General features: G+C 39.8%; 2 protein-coding genes across 2 annotated transcripts in view; one reads left to right on the top strand and one right to left on the bottom strand.

Annotated features, from left to right (window-relative positions):
- LOC120540257 (centromere protein P) overlaps window positions 1-11896 on the top strand; it is a 337335-nt gene extending 325439 nt beyond the window's left edge. Inside the window, exons 7-9 of the mRNA XM_039770862.1 lie at window positions 11241-11320; window positions 11414-11505; window positions 11651-11896. Of these exons, the coding sequence (XP_039626796.1) occupies window positions 11241-11320; window positions 11414-11505; window positions 11651-11775 (297 nt within the window). The 3' untranslated portion in view covers window positions 11776-11896. The remainder of the gene's footprint in view (window positions 1-11240; window positions 11321-11413; window positions 11506-11650) is intronic.
- Window positions 11897-11920: 24 nt separating this feature from the next.
- ippk (inositol 1,3,4,5,6-pentakisphosphate 2-kinase) overlaps window positions 11921-17864 on the bottom strand; it is a 130980-nt gene continuing 125036 nt past the window's right edge. Inside the window, exons 12-13 of the mRNA XM_039770856.1 lie at window positions 14200-14279; window positions 11921-13779 (exon numbers count right to left, since the gene is read on the bottom strand). Coding sequence (XP_039626790.1) covers window positions 13575-13779; window positions 14200-14279 — 285 coding nt within the window. The 3' untranslated portion in view covers window positions 11921-13574. The remainder of the gene's footprint in view (window positions 13780-14199; window positions 14280-17864) is intronic.

Here is a 17864-nt window from a genome sequence, read left to right as displayed (position 1 = left end):
ACAGGTGTGACTGAAATAACAGGTGTACTTTATACGTTTTCTTATACAGTATATGCTGTCAGCTGCCATACACCTTTCTGTACTTTTAGGTCAGGTCAGGTCAGTTTGGGGAGCATTCACTGGTACAGTGCATTGCCGCACCCACCACACAACAAAACAGCTTGGGATCCTGGTTGGCAATCCCCCAGGCAGACATGCGGTTCAGTACCACCCTCCGGAAATGACCCTCCATCTACCACAGCCAGGTGTTCCTTGGGCATTCCCTTGGCCTGGTCCAGCCACTCGGGTCCTCAATAATGAGGATCCTGCAAGCTGGATTACCCTTGGTGAATCATGCCACATGGCCGTAGTGCCGTAACTAATGCTCCCTCGCAATGCAGGTAATGTGCCTCATTTGGGACTCCATAAGCAACTGCTCATTCGACACAAAGTCAAATCAGTGGTACCCAAGGATTCTCTAAAAAGACACGGTACAAAAGGACTCCAGTCCTCATCTCAGGCCAGGTTGCATATAGCAAGACAGGAAGCACCAGGACTCTAAAGACTTGGGCCTTCTTCCATTTGCATAGATATGGGTTGCGCCCCCCTTTCCAGCGACCTCATGATTCCCTCATGCTTTCCCAATCTATCTACTGACTTCATAGGAAGAGTCACCAGAGACATGAATGTCACTACCGAGGTAAGTAAACCTCTTGACAAGGTCAACACTCTCCACAGACAGACACACTGTTGATGGCTGTGTCTATTAGATCATTAAAGCCCTGGATGGTTTTTATCAGGACACACTCAAGCCGAGACAATCAGACTCCTTGCTTAGTTTCTCAAGAGGCCTAATCATTACCAACAGATGCCCCACAGCTGCTGGACCCTACAACCTTGCCCAACACCCAGTCCATGCAAGCATTGAACAGAGTAGGAGCAAGAACACACCAATGACAAACCCCAGAATCAACTGGGAAAAATGCAGAGGTTCTGCCTCCACTTTGCAGAGCACTCACAATACCAGTGTACAGACCAGCCAGGATATCCAGCAACCTTGAGGGGATCCCGCAAAGTCTCCGGATGTCCCACAGGGCAACTCGAACACTTTATGAAAATTGACAAAGGCTACAAAGAAACTCTGCCGATATTCGCGTTTGCACTCTATGAGAACCCTCTGTGCCCAGATGTGATCGATGGTAGACTTCTTAGGCATAAAACCTTTGGTTGCTGGTAGGTGAGCAAGTGATCATGGATCCTATTGAGGACGACCATAGCAAAGACCTTACCCAGCACTAAAAGCAGTGTTATCCCCCTGTATTTGCCACAATCCAGGCAATCACCCTTCCCGTTTTCCAGTCTGTTGGGATGATCCGTCTCCCAAATGGAAGCAAAGATTGCTGGCAATGCCAGGAGGACAGCCTTATCAGCAGCCTGTAGAAGTTCACCCCGGATACCACAGATCCCTACAGCCTTCCCTACCCTCAGATGGTTCACCACCTGTGCAATCTCATTGAGATTGGGTGGTTCACAGCTACAGGTTCGCTTCCCGGGTCCTCCCTGCGTGGAGTTTGCATGCTCTCCCCGTGTCTGCGTGGGTTTCCTCTGGGCGCTCCGGTTTCCTCCCACAGTCCAAAGACATGCCGGTTAGGTGGATTGGCAATTCTAAATTGGCCCTAGTGTGTGCTTGGTGTGTGGGTGTGTTTGTGTGTGTCCTGCAGTGGGTTGGCACCCTGCCCAGGATAGGTTCCTGCCTTGTGCCCTGTGTTGGCTGGGATTGGCTCCAGCAGACCCCCGTGACCCTGTGTTCGGATTCAGCGGGTTGGAAAATGGATGGATGGATGGTTCACAGCTAATTGGAGGATCAGCCTCAAGAACAGTGGACCCAGAGATATCCAATGTCCTTGTCGGAGGATCAGCTTGAAACAGCAGCTTAAAGTAGCCAGCCCAGCAGTCATAACTGCAGTGTCATTCCATCAGCCGCCCTGACTGTGACTCTCTGAAAAACAGATTCGGATCTGTACTTTGGTTATTTTTTTTTCTTTCAGTTGTTTTCCAACTGTTTTGCAGTTTGATCAAAATAATGGAAGAAGACTGATGAAATAAATGTGCAGATGAAATGGGACAAAAACGGTTTAAATTTGCTTTTTTATAAAAATCATCTCTCTCTGCAGTGAGAATGTGTAGCCTTCATTCTACACAGATTTACATGCAACTGGAGTAGTATTTTACCTGTACAAACTAATAATTTTTAATTGCTGTCATCCTGTGTGAAGGTTTAATTGTATTAATCCCTTTCAGCACACCTCTCAGTAGAGAGCAGATACTGTAGTCATTTTTCTTATGTTCCATCATATATGGAAGAGGTTTTCCCCTGCTTACTTACCTGACAAAGGTAAAAATAGGTAGTAGGTATCTGGCATTTGTGTTTATATGTGCATTTATCATGTGTCTGCATTCAGACTGTAAATGTGCATGTGGTTTGCATGTTTTTGTAGGTAGATGTGTCTGTATGTGCTGTACTATATTTGTCTTCATTGATGACTGGCACCAGCACCTTTTTTGCCAAATAATCTCAGACTTAAGAGTAAACATGGAGGGTGAGGCAGGTTATCACTCTTCTTTTCCCATCTTTTGTTGTCTGTTTCTTTTGTGGCATCATTCATTATGTAGGAAAGCACTAAATGAGAGATGTGGTTATTGCATTACCACTGCTGTGTTAAGTAGTATATACGGGCTAAGCTGCAAAGTTTAGGAAAACCATTGGTGATAATATGACTGCATGTTCCTGTGATGATCTCAGCTTGGATGTGACTGACCGATTGCTTGCATGTTTTGAAAAGTATCTTCTGCAGTCACCTTCTTTGGCAGTTTTCTTTTCTTTTGTCATCTGTTAGCTAAAAAAGATTTAAAAATACAACATGTATATTTACTTTTTAACCTAATAAATTTATTTAGTTTTATTTAATTTTTATTATTTTATCTATTTCTTTCATAGCCTGAAGCTTTATTCACAACTCCACAAGTACTTACACCACTACCCAGATTCAGTCTTTTAAAGAAGAGTTCTGTATCAGTGATCCCAGTAACCAGTTCTGTGCCTAAAAATTGACAACTAGTCGCAACTTTAATTAAAGTCCATCTTGTTAGCTTTCTGCTACTCGGTTGAAGAGAATAATGAGGACTGTGTTATGTTGTGGACAGGCTGACATGGCCATCCAGTCAACATGTCAGAAGAGTTGATCCACCACATCTGGTTTTCATGATTTTCAATACCATAACAAGGTGGTCTCATGAGAAAGAAATGAAAGCAGCCTTGGCCATTACCCAGAAAGCTGAGGCAGCTGCTTTTTGTGTTCCCCTGGAGACACTGAGTCTTTGCTTGCTCTGATTTTATCATGCAGGAGTTTGCATGTGTAGTGAAACTCTGTTGCTGGCCTCACATCAGATGATGTTTTTATTTCCAGGTTGGTGCTAAAGCAGCAATACTTAGCAGTTACACTTCTTGTTATGTTTCATTGCTTTTGAAATTCTTTTGGGGCAAGCTGAATCAGAAGGTTTTACTTAGCTTAAAAGACTTCGTAACCATTTAGTGACCATCATGGGACAATATTGGGTTTGTTTGTCTGCACTATTCAAAATGGATGCTGTCTAAGAAAATATGCTGGTTAGGAATCTAAAGCACATTTTCAAAAAATGTACTACTTTTTTGTTCTGGCTGTAGATTAGTAATTGTGAAGTGGAGTAAGTTATTTTGGTCATTGAAACAGCCTCACCCAATATCCTCTGCTATCAGGTTATGCTGTCTTTCTGCTTGGTATATAACATTTGCAGTTACAACACATGTACTTATATCCTGTCGCCTGGCATTTTCAGAGTTAACAAGCACATTACTTCAAATATAGCATTTGGGTGGAATGCTGGACAGCACAATGAAATGAATGGCTCTTTTCCTCCTCATAGATAAATACAAATACATAGGAGGACACTTCGTCATGCAAGGCATAGATCCAATTAATGTAGACAATCCAGTCCTTTGAGAGGTAGTGTAAATGACATAACATTTTCAGACCTATATGTATTTGTACAGTATGTGTAGTTTACAGGATCATAACTGAATTGTTATAAAACTCAAATATATTTGCTTTTATTTCAGTAAATGAAAATATCTAAATGTTCTAGAGAAAACCTAGTTGCCCAACATGTTGTCAGTCAAGTTGTCAACTTGGCACAGTGTCAGCACTGGCATGGAAATGGCAGTGGTGTAGAGGTTGATTTACCTAGCAGTCTCTTTTCATATTTCTCTTTTCTTTACATCTCTACTACATAAGAAGGTCTGCTGTAGAATAGCATGCAGTCATTATTCAAATAGCACTTATTACCACAAAGCCAAATTAATCACAAATGAATAGTTAGATTGCCTCAGAAATTTGTGATTTTTAATTAAAATTGTTCTGCGATTAACTCAATGTAAAATAAAAATACAAATGTATTAAATAATTAATAAATAATCATCTATTATTAAAACCTCCTAATCTACTTTTGGATTACAGGGTTGGAATGTAAAAGGCCTAACCCCAAACACTCCAGGCAGCTGGAACTGCACTCTGCACTCTTCTCTTTATTCCATGAATCCTCCACAGTAAGCCAGAAACTCCCCTTAGATTTGAAATGCTAAATCTCTGAACACAAGTGCATCTTCAACTTGAATTGGTTTTGTTTATTAAATCTACACTTTATTAAGTATGACACAAAAAGCAGTTGTGAAGTGGTCAAAGTATTGTGCATAATGCTTTATTAGTCGTATGTGTAATTTATTTAGAGACATAATTATTTTCCTACCATCTACTTTTCTGCATTATGGCACTTTTCACAATGAACTTGCTCTGAACATTAGAACACTAGGAAAGAGGTAACATGAATAGGTTATTGAGCCCAATGAGCTTGTCTGTCCTATTCACCTAGATTGTCCAAAATAAGGACAAAAATTAAGGTCCCTAAAGTCCTGCTGTCCACCACACTACCTGGTTATTTATTCCATGTAACTAAGGCTCTTTGACTGAACCAAAACTTTCCGTCATTTGTCCAGACTCTGCCCTTAGCAAGTTCCTAACTACGTCCCAGTGTTCTTGGAGTTTATTTTGAAGTAACAACTTGGACCTACTGTACTAATTCCTTTAATGATTTTAAACACTTCAGTCATGTCCTCTCTTGACCTCCCTTTGTTAAAATGAAAAAGTTCAACTCATTTAATCTCTCCTCATTGCTCATACCTAGTCGTAAGTCCTAGCCTAGTGACTCTTCTCTGGATATTCTCTATTCTGCTGTTATGATTAAAAATCAAAACTGCACACAGAACCTCAAGCGTGGCCACACTAGTGAGTTATATGACTTGCACTCTACACCTTGTGACGCCCTTTTAACTTTCTGAATGGCTGTGGTACACTATCTGGATATATATATATATATATATATATATAGTCTGTTCTCATCAGCTCCTCCTCATGAGGTATACTTTAAACATTCAGACCTCCCATTTTGTATTCATACTGTATCTTAACATTCTAATAGCCTTGCCCAAATTAGCCCGGTCTTATACAACATGAATTAGATTGACTTTATCCATTACCATCAGAGAGAAAAAATTTCAGGACACAGGTTCCACAGGCATATCATGACACTATCAAATGTAATTAAAATTTTTGGCTAAAACATCTTGTATTTCTCAGTTTGGATAAGATTATAAAGATAGTATCTAATACTCATGGGGTTTTAGGGAAACACATTCAGAGTCATGTTTGGGATGGTAGCCAGTCTTCTTAGGTGTGGAAATCTTGCCAAAAATGAGGCATAACATTTTCCAAAAAAGTCCCAGAGAACATTTAGCACAGCAATAAGTAAGTGGAGGGATCTCTTCAAGATTTATGGAATAATATTCTTGGGAGGGAAGAGTCATACATTGATCATTTTGGCTAGCACGGTGGCTCTTCTGTTCATGTTACATGCTTACTCCACATATGGATGGTTATTCACCATCATGTTTTGTAAAGTGGCACAGTTGTTCAGATTTTTCTCTTAAATTGAATGGGATCTGAACAGCACTAGACCAGTCAACAAATGTGGCTCACTTAGCTTGACACTTAAACGACTCCCAACTACAAATCCACTATAACACATTTTTCAAACTTCAACAAATAGCTAACTGAACAAGTCTGCTGATTTGTCCCAACATGTCATCCTAACATTTTTTAAAAGGTGATATTGCTAATTTTTGCTTATTTGATATTGTCTCCAGCATGTTAATGACAACATCTGTTCACAGCAAGTAACCTCCATTTCAACCTTACTACATTCGCCCTTCTCCTGGATGGTTCAGGGGAAGAACAAAGTGTAATGAAGCTAAAATGGAGGAAGCCTGAAAGCATGACAAGAGAGTTACATTACCTGAGCAAATTCTCTTGCTGGAGACAGTATTGTAACTATAGGACTGGTTGATGAAAGAAAAAAAAAAACACTATGTTGCAAATTTCAAAACCAAGTATAGGAACATTTTCTTAAAATAAAAGGAATAAAACTAAAGCATGTACAATATGCAGGGTCATTAGCATTAAAGAAAAGTTCAACTACAAACTAACAAAAAAGGAGTAATTTGTTACCATAAATAGCTTGTAAATCCAAACTTAAATAACTTTGGGGAAATAGAAAAGCACATTAAAACAGTAACATAAAAGTAAACATAATAATATTAACAGTTTTCATTTTAACTGTGAAGCCCAAGTCAGAGCATATGGTGGATTTGCCAGCATAAAACCTGACTAGGAAAGTGGAGCTTTCTTTTCAACTTGTTTTTGCACGCTACTGTAAGTAGCTGTAAATTTACATTCCTTTGTGTCAAACACGAAATAAACTTAAACTGCACCTTTTTTGATTTGCTCACATCTTACGAGAGCACATCAGAAAGTGCATGCTATAGGCTGAAGTATATAAAGGAGACTCCCTGGAGCCTTTTAGCTGGGTGTGCTAGCAGTTGTGCGTCTTAGTTAAGCTGTGCATTTGTTTTTCTTTCTGTAGCTGCCAGGTACAGGTATCTGATCATGTTGAGACTTTGTATTTTTTGCAGGCTTGGAATGTGGTCCAGAGTTTCTTACGAGGATCAGGTTAGGGAAAGATGTAATAATATAAAAACATATTTCTTCTTCTGTAATGTGCTGCTTTTCCCCCTCACATGCTAACATTAAAGTTTAATCAATACTGGAATCCATGTACAGTTCCTAAATGCAGCCTACTGGGTGGCTAGGAAATTAAGTTAATTCTGTTTTCAAATTCAAGACTTAAAAAAAATCTTTTTCTGATGATAAGCTACTACTTTTTATACTTTATATATCACCATCAAATCTATTTTAATCAAAAATAATACTTTTGTCAGAGTAAATCTACTAGTTTTTAACAGTAGAACAACCAGCATCCTTGCAGAAACATATTGCATTACCCGATGTTGTGAAGACAAAAGTAGGAAATGAGAAATACTAAATAGTAACAATTTAAATAGAATACATGAGGACACACAGTGTTTTTCCTGACTGAAAAATAATGTGTTGCAAAAATGTAATCACGGATGCTTCACCCAAACTGATATTTTTATATGTTGCTTATATAAAAAATGGCAGAGAATTTTTTTTTAATCTCATGTCTTTGTGGAGAATGTGTTCCAGAATATCTTAAGTGGGTCCAAATGTGGGTCTAAAATGTGAGTGGGGAGAAGTGCTAACAAATAATTGTGAAAACAGTCATCGCTTTATTACTAAAAAAAAAAAAATATGCACACATCAAGCCAATAATACACACCTTGGCACATTTCCGTCAAAAACTGAACTAACCTTGGATTTCCTCAGTACAGTGAACTGAAATTCTGAACAACCTGATTAACAATCAATTTTGTGGGTGACAAGCAGGAGCAGTCCAGCACAGCCCAAATAGCATCCAGTAAATAGGAATGGTGCCAAGCTCCCACAGCAATCCAAGAGTCACTGCAGTCCTTGTGCTCAAATGGCCCTTCAGGGCATTTTCAGAATTGCTTTTTCCTTTGTGCACTTTTGGGAAGCATATGGTTCTACTTTCAGGCTTCAGACAAAACACACAGCTTTTGAGACGCCTTGGGATATGGCAGAGTAGGATAGAAGTTCTTGGCATTTGAAGCTGGAGCGAGCTAATAAAATAACACTAGAGGCTTTCCTACATTTTTTTCTAAACTCTCAACCATGCATGAATTGAGTTTCAAGGCAGCTTCCATTGACATAAAGCAGCAGGGAGCCCTGAAGAACAGAAATTTGATTTGTGAATTTCTGAATTGATATCGCTCCAGAGTACAAGTTCTTACACCCTGCTATAATCTGTCAGTTGCAAAGGAAAACTGTGAGACAAAAGCTGTTTCTGAAATACAAAATGTCTTGTGTGTATCGAGACACAAACCCAGAAAGTCCATTCAAAAAACAGAATGCAAGGCTCCATGGCACATTGGTACTTTTATTAGGTAGTATTATTTTTCTTCTGATTGTGCCCGTTTCTGTCAGACTAGGTTGTTTGATGCCGCTTATGTCTGCCAAGGTCCCATGGAATACTCTGAGCAGCACATAATAGCTACTGAGTGTTGTCTTGTGTTTTGAGCTTTGGTCCAAGTTAACTTGGTGTGCTGGTCTGGGTCCTTTATTCTGTCATTACCTTATGTTGGGGTGGGCAACATCGGTCCTGGAGGGCCACAGATTTTCGTTCCAACCTCGTTGCCTAATTATAAACCAATTCTTGCCAATCTTTTTTCTAATGTTATGGCTTGCGTTTTTAACTCTGCAATGTCTGGTTCTCATATTGTTTTCCTTTCTAAAAAATATCACCTAAATGATTTGAAGCCAAAAATGGATGAGTGATTTTTGTCCGTCACCTTTTCTTCTCCAGCATTTTTCCAGATAGTGTATGATAAATCCACACAACTGTAAATAGGAACAACTTGGATGGAGAACTGCTGGCTCTTTTGTCATTTGCATCTTACTGCTGAAAAGGAGCCATTAAAAACACTGAATGTGGCGGTTTAGGACTGAAGTAAACAATTAAGGGCGGGGAACTTTACCAAGCAAGCCCACTAAAATGAAGAAGAAAAAGGTCACTTGAGCAAGAAGTGTTTCATCAGCAATAAAGGAATCCTCATTAAGAAACTGGGTTGGAACAAAAACCTTCAGCCACTGTGGTCCTCCAGGACTGATGCTGCCCACCTCTGCTTTATCCATTGTGTTCAAAACCATGCTAATGTGTGGAAAGTTGGTCACTGTGTTGGTCTACTATTTTACAAAAATATTTCCTTGCACCATTGTCACTACTCATCATCCCTGCCAAGCTGACAGTAAATGTACACCACAAGTTAAAGGTTCTGTCAAATGAGTGTGTCTGCTCTAAATCATCAGATTGTCACACAAACGTTGGGTGGATTAGTACTCTCCAGAGCTGAGCTTATTCCTCCTAAATCTTTCCAAATTAAGTGAAATTGCCATTTAACATTTTTCTAGTGTTAAATGATGGAAGTGGTCTCTGATTTATCCGGACTTTCACTGCTTTTGTAATCACTGGTCTGCATCCAAAACCTCAACATCTCACTGCTGTCTGGTCAGCTCCTCCATCATATTCACAGATTTCAATGTAGACAGCAGCAGTGATCATTGCTCTTAAAGCAACAGTTATGATTTTCTCTTTTTAGTTTCTCTTCTTTACTATCATGAGCTGACAAATTCACAGATACACCACACTAAAGTAGTGAAGCAACCATTGATTGTCTTTTATGTTGAATTACTGGACATTCACAAGAAATGCCTGTATTCTCATACCAGTTGGGATTGCTCACACTTTCAACAGTCAACATGAAAAACAAAAAAATCAGATATGAGGGAACAGACCGTTTTAGCTGTGAACAGAGCATTGATCATTTGTGTTTCTTCCAAAAAGCATTTTTTTTCCCAAAAAAACTTTAAAATAAAGCAAAACACTAAATATGGAGAAATTACATTGGGGTCTACTGTATCTTATCCAAGAAGCTACACAGAACACTTAGGTTAACTTATGCACACCTCATGTTTTACACACAGTTGATTAACAAATTGGGTGCTACACACTACAGCAAGCATGTACACTAAAAGGAAGCTAAAATGCATTGTAGCAGTTAGCAGCTGAATCAATTTACTAATTAAAAAATAGTGACGCTGGGAAAACTGGTAATTTGACACTGCAGAAAGCTGGAGCAAGCTGTGCAATTAAATGACACAAACCAAGAAAGTGACTCTGAATTAAAGAGACTGTGTCCCAGGGAAGACAATGTTGTGTAGCAAGAGGTGATCAACAAAGAAATCAAAAAGGTAAGGTTTGATGTACGCCAGCCTATTCAAATGGTTGCCCCGCCACAAACACAAAGAAAAAAAAAAAAAAAGGTAGTCTTCTGCTTCTCCGCCTCTTTTGCCATTTGCTCCCCTCTCACTCCACTTTCTCTAGGATGATGCACTGACCCCTCACTTAGTGCTTTCCCCACCAACACGCCATCCCAGCCAATGCCATAGTGAGACACGGCACAATAAATAGCACCATAATGCGGGATGAGTAACAAAGCCAAGCTTAACCACACATGCGGTGACACAAAACAAGCCCGTGTTCCTTCAGTGTGCTGTATACATTGTATTCATTTGTGGTTACTGTTATCACTTTTTCTGTGTTTGTTTAGTTTATTTTAAGCCTGTTCAGTGCATTTTGTGATGGGTCTGGGTCATATATATGACTGCATGAGTAGTGAGAAAATTATTTGACCAAAATATTTATTCCATTTTAAAAGGGAAACAAATGTCATTGCTAATACTGTGCACTTATTTTGGTTTTATGCACTTTCTGATGGGCCTGGGTCAGATATGATCAAAATGTTTATTTCTTTATTTCAAAAGTGGAAAAAAGTTTTGCTACTACCTTCGATACAGTTCAGTTACAACTTATGTATTTATTTTTATACTTTTTGATGTGCCTGTGTCAGAGGTTACCAAATTTAAAAGGGAAACGATGAATAAACATAACTTGTTTTTCCAATACTGTCGTTTGTGTTGGTTTAAAATTTGTCATTATCTTCTGCTTACCGGCTGCTCAAAATGTCTGCCCCAGCCTAATTTCTTGGGTTTGAAAATCTTGCCCAACTGAATTTGTAATTGAATAGCCCTGATCTATATTGTCTGATTTTACTGCAGGAAAAATACCCAGACGTAATCCAACTTCCAGAGGGTTGCAGCAGTGGGCACATGGTATGCCAACATCCCGCCATCCCAGGGTGAGGAACTTTTTGTAAAATTTTTGACTACCTTAGCATATCTAAACAGAACTGACACAATCGTCTTGTTTGTTCTTTCATGACATTCTTAAGATTTGAGATGAAGTTTGTGTGGAAAATTAATGTCACGGATAACGGAGATGTCACTCCAAAACTGAGTCTTCTCCTCAAGATGTCAGAACAAGGTATGGCAGGGTCTGCGCCTAACACTGTATGCAGTTGGAAAGTTGTTTTTAAATTTTAAAATAGAAAAAGTGAAAGTTTACCCTTAGAGATGCCCAGCAGCCTTTCCCTTTGGGGATAGCTCACCCATGTTTCCTTTCTTCACAGCTTTGAAGCACAGTTGGATGAATGTGGCACAACAAGCACCATCCTGTTTTCAGAGCCTGCTACGACTTGTAGGGACCGAGGCAGCCATCGAAATCCTCATCAAACATATGTGCATGGATAAATAAATGAGCAGCCAACAAACTGCTCTCTCATCAGCAACTTGTAATAATGTTTAATGTCCAACTTTATTTACTTTTAAATTACTTTATTCATTATAAACATTTTTATAATACCAACTGAGAAAATTTTAAAATGGCATGCTGCATATTCAGTCTGCATGGCACTAATGTAAGACATAAAAAATAAATAGGAATATTTAAATAAAAAAGGAAAATCAAGATCAGACTACAGCCTTCCTATACAGTTTTTACTGTATATGTATGCAATTACAGTACCACAGTGGTTTCACGTTTGAGAACGCAAGCAGCTATTCAAGTTAAAATGGTGGCAATTTCCACGGAAGGGAAATGAGAAATGTCACAGTTCTACACAGATGAGATAAGATGCCTTCTTCATCCTACATTAGGCGGTTTCTACGATAAAGATGCATTTTGGCTATGGCTTATATTTAGACTGCATATTTCAACCTTTGGTAGGAAACATTTACTTTCAAAGATTCAATTACAATAGTCTGCCGGTCTTGGCAGAATGTGCTTAGGCCAGTCAACAGCAGATTTGCCCGACCACTGGATGGCGAGATTTTAAAGTAGCTTGGACCAAATGAACAGTACCATAGGGAGCATTTAAGAGTTTCATTCTGTGACTTTTCTGAACAAGTCAGGGCTCAGAGTGACTTCCAGAATTAACATCGACATTTGGTGCTGTGATTCTCAACATACAGTACAGCAGGCACTTGTACATCTTACCCATCAAATACGAGGTGGACCTCAAGAGCTGGCATCTTTGCATACTCTGGATATGAATTATCTGAACAAGTGGATTTCTCGCCTGCCCTGTTGTACAGATTCCAAACCCTGGGGCCATAAAACCAAAGCCTGGAGGACTATTCAACCTTCACTCATGTACTTATTCAGAGGCATACTTGTAATGATCATAGTTTTAATTACTTAGTCTTAAAGGGACAGTTGTCCACTTTATTCAGTGAACACATTCAGTTACCCTATGTACTACAGAGAAAATGTCTTTGGTATTTTCTATGAATAAGTTTCAAAGAGATGATAGCCGGCTTGAAATGACAGAAAACCCTGCAGTTCCCAAATCAGAAAATAGGCATAATGCAGCAAATAAGCTCCATTAAGGCTCACCAAGCACATCATGTGCTCCTGTCTGGACAAATTCAAAACTAAACATTATAGAAAATGGAGTTATTAGCTTGGGGGTGACTTCCTTAGATGGCAGAAACCAGGAAATTGCCCAGCTACAGGCTTCAAATCTTGGCCACAAGCCTCTGGGTAGATGGCAGCTGTGCACTTCAATACTCTTCCTGCCTACAAGGCAATGGTGTTGTGCATCTCCTGAGGTATTCAATAGCAATAAGGGCAGGTCAACACCCACCATCCTTACTGAGAAGAGATTTGGCTATTTACATAGATTTTTACCAATATAAAAATAAGTATTTAATCATTATAGTTGAGGTGTAAATTATCTTGTAACTCATAATTATACTTACAATCAAGAACAGCAGATGAAACAAAACCACCTTCACTTGCCACCAGAAACAACTGTAACAAGGGAGGCTTTGAAAGTTCTGTCATTTACAAACTGTACAAATATATGCACATGATCAAGTGATCCACTCAGGCCCAACTGCAGCATCTGGGCCTGCTTTACTTCAGGTAATGCAATCTGTGCTTTTTCATTTGGCAAATCTAGCACCCTACAATTAAATACTTTCTGTCTCACTCTCACCACCAGCCTTGGTACACAAGTAGCACACTAGATATCCAAATCAATGTGGTTCCCATCACACAGAGTGAAGGACCAGTGTGCAATCCTCATGCTCATGCTCCTGCTTTCCTAATGTTTTTTTCAGGTAGTAATTGACAATTTTTCCATCCAGTTTGTACTGGTGTGGAATGTTCTCATAGGGTTTTGGGTCCAAATCCAGAATAGACACTGAGTAAGTAAACCTGGACTTCGAAGATGGGATCACCAAATGAGAATCTGGTCTGTAAATGAAAGAAAAAAAAACATCTGGTAAGACAAGGCAAACATTTTCAAACAGCAGCAGTGTGCCCTCAAAGATGAATGCTAGCAGTACAAACAGTGGCTGGGTTGAGATCTTCATAGAAAACAAGGAAATGGCCTGTTCATGTAACTGGCATTGTAGGATTAGCAGTGGACCACAGAGACCATTTATTTATGGTAAATGAATACTGGGTTTAGGCGGGTAGCACGTATAAACAGCAATACAGCAAAGGCCCCGCTGTTATTACAGCCACTCTGCATCATCATTATCTCAGACACTTGGCTGGAAAGCGAACAGCAGTGACCTGCCACAGCTGCAGCTAGCAAACAGGAAATGAATTCTAGATGGTGGCGGGGAGAGCTGTGGCTACACACACCAACAGGCAGATACATCTACTTACAGCTCATCCTCTGCACAAGGTGAAAAGGCAATCATGATTGAACAGTCCTTTGCTGTCATTGCCACTCTGTACTGGTGGACCTGCAAGGAAAATAGAAACACTTTAGCAAAGCTAATAAATTTTGCACTCCAGTAACTTTAAAAGGGTTTTCACTCATGGATCTAAAACGCCTACCATATGTAAAATAGTGTACTGATTTGAATGTCTGTTACCAGCAAACAACCAAAGTGGACGGCGATGTGGCTAAACAGCACAACCATGTGATGGCCACCATATTGTAATGAAGTATTTTAAGGTCAATTCAGTACAGTGCTTTTCCTGGAGCCTGGCTACATTGAATTTATTTGTCTACAAAAATAAGAAAACTGCTAGCAACACTGAATAAAGACAGAATTTATTTTGTACAATAAAACTACTCACAAAATTAAAATGTTTGCATATATATATATACTGCTCAAAAGAATTAAAGGAACACTTTTTAATCAGAGTATAGCATAAAGTCAATGAAACTTATAGGATATTAATCTGGTCAGTTAAGTAGCAGAGGGGGTTGTTAATCAGTTTCAGCTGCTGTGGTGTTAATGAAATTAACAACAGATGCACTAGAGGGGCAACAATGAGATGACCCCCAAAACAGGAATGGTTTAACAGGTGGAGGCCACTGACATTTTTCCCTCCTCATCTTTTCTGACTGTTTCTTCACTAGTTTTGCATTTGGCTACAGTCAGTGTCACTACTGGTAGCATGAGGCGATACCTGGACCCTACAGAGGTTGCACAGGTAGTCCAACTTCTCAGGATGGCACAGCAATACGTGTCATTGCCAGAAGGTTTGCTGTGTCTCCCTGCACAGTCTCAAGGGCATGGAGGAGATTCTAGGAGACAAGCAGTTACTCTAGGAGAGCTGGAGAGGGCCATAGAAGGTCCATAACCCATCAGCAGGACCAGTATCTGCTCCTTTGGGCAAGGAGGAACAGGATGAGCACTGCCAGAGCCCTACAAAATGACCTCCAGCAGGCCACTGGTGTGAATGTCTCTGACCAAACAACCAGAAAGACTTCATGAGGGTGACCCAAGGGCCCCATGTCCTCTAAAGGGCCCTGAGCTCACTGCCCAGCAGCATGCAGCTCGATTGGCATTCGCCATAGAATACCAGAATTGGCAGATGCACCACTGGTGCCCTGTGCTTTTTACAGTGGCATCCTTTCATTCCTAACACATTAACCAGCCTATATCAGTATAGATATCCAGGAGGATTTCTTTCCCATTGAGATCTGATGTGTTTTCAAAGTGTTCCTTTAATTTTTTTGAGCAGTTTAACACTTTGAAAACACATCAGATCTCAATGGGAAAAAGAAATCCTCCTGGATATCTATACTGATATAGGCTGGTAATGTGTTAGGAACGAAAGGATGCCACATCGTTTGATGGAAATGAAAATGATCAACCTACAGAGCCCTGAATCATCCTGATACCTAATGGCAGCCAAAGGTGCCTTTGTCAAGGCTGTAGCGGTCTGTGTGACCCTCTATGGATATGCCTCCCCAGACAATCATTAACCCACCACCAAACTGCTCATGCTAAATGATGTTACAGGCAGCATAATGTTCTCCATGGCTTCTCCAGACCCTTTCACTTCTGTCACGTGCTCAGGGTGAACCTGCTCTCATCTGTAAAAAGCACAGGGCACCAGTGGTGCATCTGCCAATTCTGGTATTCTATGGAGAATGCCAATCGAGCTGCATGCTGCTGGGCAGTGAGCTCAGGGCCCATTAGAGGACATGGGGCCCTTGGGTCACCCTCATGAAGTCTTTCTGGTTGTTTGGTCAGAGACATTCACACCAGTGGCCTGCTGGAGGTCATTTTGTAGGGCCCTGGCAGTGCTCATCCTGTTCTTCCTTGCCCAAAGGAGCAGATACTGGTCCTGCTGATGAGTTATTGACCTTCTATGGCCCTCTCCAGCTCTCCTAGAGTAACTGCTTGTCTCCTAGAATCTCCTCCATGCCCTTGAGACTGTGCAGGGAGACACAGCAAACCTTCTGGCAATGACCTATTGCTGTGCCATCCTGGAGAAGTTGGACTACCTGTGCAACCTCTGTAGGGTCCAGGTATCGCCTCATGCTACCAGTAGTGACACTGACTGTAGCCAAATGCAAAACTAGTGAAGAAACAGTCAGAAAAGATGAGGAGGGAAAAATGTCAGTGGCCTCCACCTGTTAAACCATTCCTGTTTTGGGGGTCATCTCATTGTTGCCCCTCTAGTGCATCTGTTGTTAATTTCATTAACACCACAGCAGCTGAAACTGATTAACAACCCCCTCTGCTACTTAACTGACCAGATTAATATCCCATAAGTTTCATTGACTTTATGCTATACTGATTTAAAAGTGTTCCTTTAATTCATTTGAGCAGTATATATATATATATATATATATATATATATATATATATATATATATATATATATACACACACACAAACATACATATATATATATATATATATACATATATATTTCATTTTAGGAAGATCAGAGAACATACAAATTATATGAATTAGACACCATTGTATAATTTAAGAAACAGCATACTCTTCTCATTATCCTTCATTTTAAAGGTAATCATATAAGAAGGCAAAAACATATAGGTTTAAGTAGGTTTTACAGTTGATCTGAAGCCTGAAAGTAAATGGCTTTACCCATGAAACAACTGGATTTTTTTCATTGAGTTACTTTGTGTTTACCACTTTAGTAAATTCAGTAATTTCAAGTAATACCAGTGTGGAAAAAGAGGCAGAACTGGAATCTCTGTCAGCTCATTTTGTGAACTTCAAAGAGCACTCGTTCACTGTATTAGCCTCAGAATTAGGGGTTTGTTCCAGCTGCATTCCAGCACGGTCTTGTAGGCCAAGTTCACACAAGACAGCATAAACAAAAACTGAGAAATAAGAATAGCTGGAGTCTGAAAACAGTGAGCCATGACAGACATACAGCAGTTCTCTGACCAGCTAGGTCTATTTTCCCAAGGAAGAATAACATATACCATCTTAAAGGATAATTCGGTATTTCACAAGATATTTCTTCAAAATCATAGTATATATAAATTTGCCACAAAAATTGCTTTCTAAAATGAAAAGTTGTAGCACTGCTAAATAAATACAACTGTTACTACAACTCTTTTTGGCTGCCCTTTTTCATGTATATAAATGTTTATGTGTGTGTAAAAGCTGTCACGATAGAACAGGAGATGAATTGGGATGGCAGCATTTAAGGCATTTTCTCTCGCTGGAGACAAAACGTCTGGTTAGATTCTTTTGCCTGTTGCTGTCATTTAGATTTAAAATGCTGTCCAGCAGTGCACAGGTACATGGTCAACTTGCTTATCAGCTCAATGCCAGTCCAAACTTGCTTTCATCCCTGACAACATCCAGACTTGAGCAATCTGGAGGTCAGGATTTTACCTTTATTCATCTCACTGTTGCTCCACAACTCATCCCACGCAGTTAGCGAGATGGCCAATTGAACCATTGTTTTAGACGGTGCTTCCACAGCCTGCTGCAACTTCACAACATACCCATTGAGATTATTCTAGTCTCTTTTGCTGGGGATTGTGTTGCCTGCCTTGCATTTTTCAAACAGTTTCCACTGCTTCAGTTTAACTCAGGTTT

The sequence above is a fragment of the Polypterus senegalus genome, chromosome 12 (assembly GCF_016835505.1).
Source record: "Polypterus senegalus isolate Bchr_013 chromosome 12, ASM1683550v1, whole genome shotgun sequence".
NCBI classification, from domain to species: domain Eukaryota; kingdom Metazoa; phylum Chordata; class Cladistia; order Polypteriformes; family Polypteridae; genus Polypterus; species Polypterus senegalus.
The sequence above is the reverse complement of the archived record's forward strand: the minus strand, read 5'-3'. Positions and strand labels throughout refer to the sequence as shown.